Consider the following 5,091-nt stretch of genomic DNA (forward strand, 5'->3'; position numbering starts at 1 on the left):
ATTTCTTAAACATGGATGGTACTGTAATGAAGAGAGATATTAAATTATTGGAGGAATATGTAATTTTTCAATTTCCATTAAAATGTTTTTTTACAAAAATTTAACTAAATAGTTTATATGTCTCTATGTAAAATAGAAAAAGACATTACTTAAAAAGTCAGTTTATAATTAAAAAAAATTTTTTTTTTACAGAAAATTTTTGAAAAGAAAAAATGCAAATATGTTACATAATTTGACAGATAATGTACTAAATCCATATTCCGAAACATGTAAAGTAATAACTGATGATAAGCTTAAACGAATTTGTCATGTTTTTGAAAATAATATAGATAATTGGGATGATGTAACGGAATATTTTCAATCTGATCATAACAAAAGTTGTCATGCTTCTATATATTGGCTATATGGTAAATTAAGTGAGACTAATCCTAAAGTTTTAGAACTGAATAAGCTATATAGCGCATTTGAAACTCTTTTAAAAAAAAAATGTTTTGTTAATACAGAAGATAACTTTTTCTATAGAAAATTTGTAAAATCTTATGATATGAAAGTATTAAAAAATAAGAAAGATTTACACGACTTTTTAGAATATTTTGACTACATAAAAACTTTAATAAAGCTTAATAAAATAAGTAAGGATAACGGAAAGACATATTGTGATGACATAAAATATATGATTGATTTATACAAACAAATGCTGAAGGAAAATGGTAGAAATGAGTATTGTGCAGAATTAATAGATTTTGAAAACCAGCTCAAGGAAAAAATGAATTAGATTTCATAGAAAAAAATTGTGATGTTGATACGATAAATATATCATTCATTGAAAACTCTAATATTCCATGTTCATTATTTACAAAATATCCAGAAAGAAAACCTGTTAATCAAAATCTTGAAGTTACAGTTAAAAAAAATAAAATTACTGTAAGTGGAATTTCTAAAAGAACGTGCGGAAAATAAAAAGCGATATTATTATTAATATTATTATTTATTTCGTTCTGTCTGTACATTCCATTACAAATTTAAAATGATTTAGTAATTTCTTTTTTTGTGTTAAACATTTTTATATATGTGTAATCCTTTTTTTTACGGATTAAAATCTAGGATAATGCTTTAAAGCATGTAGCCTTTTACGAATTATACGATAAATTCAATGAGGACAATAAGGAAGACACTAAGAAAACATATAAAAAATACTGTAATAAAGTAACCGTTATAAATGGAAATAATGAGGTCAGTAATTTATGTGAAAAACTCGCCAGGAACTTAATGAATGTATCTAATTTAGAAGACAGGGAGAAGAGCAATATAGGATGCGCATATTTTATTCACTGGGTATATGAAGAATTGATGAATATAAGTGACATTAAATCCAATTATAGCTACAATAATCCTGTAATTAAAGAACTTTACAACGTAGTAAAGGAAATTAACTTGAAAGAATATATGTATAAACCTTGTTACGTTCACTTTGATTACACATTAGACGAATGGAAAGAGTGGAAGGTTTTGCATGATTATTTTATGAATTATGAATGTAATGCTAAAGATGATGCTGGTTATAATAAGGATAAATGCAAAATATCATGTGAAGAGCTCAATAAAATTAATGAATTATACGCAAAATATATAAAGAACAGTTGTACATTTTTTAGTAATAAAAACTATTTTAATGAACGCCCAGAATATTTCAATTGTGATCAAAAGTATAATCCGCACAACCTCTACTTACATCTAAAATGCAATGAAAAAGAACCTGAAAAACTTTTTAGAAAGGTAGAGCCACCCCAGTCCATTGATCACTACTCTAAATATATAACAGAGAAATCAGAGGAACAACGATTATTATATAAAAATGTTGCTAATACGTTTCGTCCTTCAGAGGAAAAAGAGGTTCCACTAACGTCTGATCCTTTCTACACCATTGTATCAGGTATTTTTGGCCTGCTGGGAATGTTCTTAGTTTTTTCGTTTTTTACAAAGTAAACACGATATAGTGTTAAAAAATATATTTTTAATAACCATTTTTATTATTTCTTTTGCCTAAAAAGGTAATTGTAAAATGAACGTATTACACATGTTTTTCGAATTTTTTATTTACAAAATAGTTCACTCCAGTAGGATCCAGAATGCATGGAAATCGAAGGAATGTGCATAGAAATCATTATGAAGAATTTGAACAGGAGATCTTAGATCAGAAATTACAATCGAGAAATATAAATCCCCAGAACAGGCGAATACGCATAGCTTACCAAACTGGATAACATATATTTGGTTAATAATAGTGGGAGGGAAACATAATAAAAAGCATAAACGTAGATTATTATCTGTAGTAATCTTTCATAAAATAGGAAAATAAACAAATAACAACGGAAGAAGTTCTGAAGTGGGTAATTTCGAGATAGACAAGTAATAAGAACCCAAATAAGTTTCTCAGAAATGGTTCATACATTCACGTCATGCAACCATACGTATGGTATGCTGTGACAAAGGATTTGTATCGAAAAATATGATGAATGATAAAATTTAAGAAAATTTAATACGCCTGAAACGGATAACATACTTTAATACATTTACTGAACGAGTTTAACAGGTTCGATTCAAATGTTGTTGGTATAGGATTCTCGAATGTGTGTCTTTAATTGGGGCAGGAATTAGATGCATAAACTGATACATGAAAATCGGTATTATGTCTTTGGTTATACAATTTGTTTTCGTAATTTAAAATTAATATTATAAAAATGATAATTTTTTTTTTCTTTTTTTTTATTTATCACTTTATTAAGAAAAAAACTTTTTTTATTGTTTATAAGATATAATTCAAAATTAAAAAAAAAAAAATTTTCATAATGACAGAAAAAAAAAATATTTTTTATCAATAAAGAAATCTAAGGAAATATTAATTATAAATAAACAATCTGCTAATTTTGTTGAATATGACTAAATAATTAGATATATTATTGTCTCAAATTTTTATATGAAAGGTAAAAAATATATTTCGTTATCTTGTATCATATTTAACAGTTATCTGTGCATCTTAACTTTTGATTTTTTTGAATAATATCTACTATAACTTTTATATAGTTTTTTTATCTTATAATTATAAATGCGACAATATGAACTGTTACAATCAGTTTTTTTTAATATTTAAAAATGTACATCTATATAATGATTTATATGATGAAAAAAAAATATGATCATATAATGATTTTATTGAATATATGTAGAAATGTAGAAAGAACTTATCTTCTCATATGGATTACACGTCGGGAAATTTAATACTGTAACAATAATAAACAATAAATGCTTTAATTTAAATCTATTAAAAAATATAATTTCATAAAATAAATTATACAAATTGATGAAATTTGCAAAATAGTTTTAATTGAAATTTTTTAGCAGTATTATTTGGCATTTTAAAAATTTTCCTTTAATTAAATTTTTGGCACGAATTTTCATAAAAAATTTGCAGTCCAATTTTTTTTTCAGTTGTTCCTATATATATAATTAAATAAAGAAAACACGAAAGATATTCGTATATATTTAATATAGCATAAAAACATCTCCTTGTGGTGTTTATTTTATACAATTCACATTTCATTATATAAGATTTCGTTATATTATATAAAAGAATGCTCTCTAATTTCTCTAATATTATCATTAGTTAGAATAAATAAAAGAATTTAATTACATTTTGTTATTAATGCTATTAATTTATAGTTATATATGTAATTATACTATTATTTGTTGTTTAATTATTTTATTTATTTTTAAATATTAGCTGTTTTGAGCATGTTAAGATTTAAATTATTATTTCCTTTAGAATTTATCCATATGTTGTACAAATTTATTATTTCATTTTTATAATATTATGTGATTTTATTCCTATAAAAAATGATAATTTTGATAAAATAATTACATAATTATATAAACGCACTGTTAATAATTTTATGATTCTTATTTTTATAACATGGTTAATTTTTATAATGAAGTAAGCATGCAAATAATATTTTTAATATCTGCGAGAGATATTTTTATTCTTGGGATGTATATTTATATTTTAATATAACATTTTTATGAACGAAAAATGATGAAACAATATTTATTTATTTTCTAAGCAATTATTTTAGCCTCTTTTTGGAAAGCGCAAGTGCTTTTAAATATTATTTTAAAAATTTCTGTAATTTTAGCATGGTTGTAAGGAGAGATATCCACATAAAGGTGGGAATTAAAAAAAAAAAAAAAAGAGATTATCTTCTTTATTTAAACATGTGTAATTAGTTTATCATATTAGAACGAGATTAATTTTTTATATCTTACAATCACATTTTTTCAGTGGGAAATAATTAAAGTAGAGCAAATAAATTTATTATTATGGACATTAATAGTAGAATGAATGTTTTTAAATTTTTACAATTTAAATTATGTACTACATCTACCATAAGGGTTTAATATGATTGAAATTAAGAGGGTTCTGTGTGAAAAATAAATGCGTATAATAAACGTAAATGCATTAATTTTTTTGTTGCATGGTTTAAAAAAGAATGCAAATGTTTTTTCTATAAAAAGGAAAAAATTTGCATGCAGTAATTAATAATGCTCTTTTCTTACTGATGCTTTTTATCAAATATGAGGAGTCACGAAAAAATGTAAATGCAAAATGCGGAAAAAAACATCGAAAATAATAAATAGTAGGATAATAGATAAATAAATACATAACTATGAATTTTTCCAATTATTTATAAGATAAAATATTATACATAACATTGTAATTTTGTGCTAGTCTTTTCATTTACCAATGAGTAGACATAGTAGGGTTAGTATCCATGTTTATTAAACAAAAATAAAATTATATAATTACTGAATTATTAATCCTTTTTTGTTAACGAATAAAGAGACATTTTTACTCAATACTGTATAATAAAATTATTATTTATATTCGTAAATATCTAGAGCATTTCTCTCCCACAATTTTTTTTTTTTTTTTTTAATTATTAGTTTTAACTGTGGTTAGTTTTCGATAATAGAAGACGCATTTGGACAATTATACCTTTTTAAAGGTATTAATTTTTCCTTTTATATGTAATTATG

At 23.4% G+C, this 5,091-nt stretch overlaps 1 protein-coding gene across 1 annotated transcript; it reads left to right on the forward strand.

Annotated features, from left to right (window-relative positions):
- Positions 1–1,104: 1,104 nt before the first annotated feature.
- Positions 1,105–1,986, forward strand: PCYB_001270 (CYIR protein; the record flags this gene model as incomplete). The annotated part of the gene is made up of 1 exon (XM_004228274.1): positions 1,105–1,986. A coding segment is annotated over one exon (882 nt), but the record flags the coding sequence as incomplete, so codon positions are not given.
- Positions 1,987–5,091: the final 3,105 nt, after the last annotated feature.

Source organism: Plasmodium cynomolgi (genome assembly GCF_000321355.1).
Source record: "Plasmodium cynomolgi strain B DNA, scaffold: 0008, whole genome shotgun sequence".
Lineage (NCBI taxonomy): Eukaryota > Apicomplexa > Aconoidasida > Haemosporida > Plasmodiidae > Plasmodium > Plasmodium cynomolgi.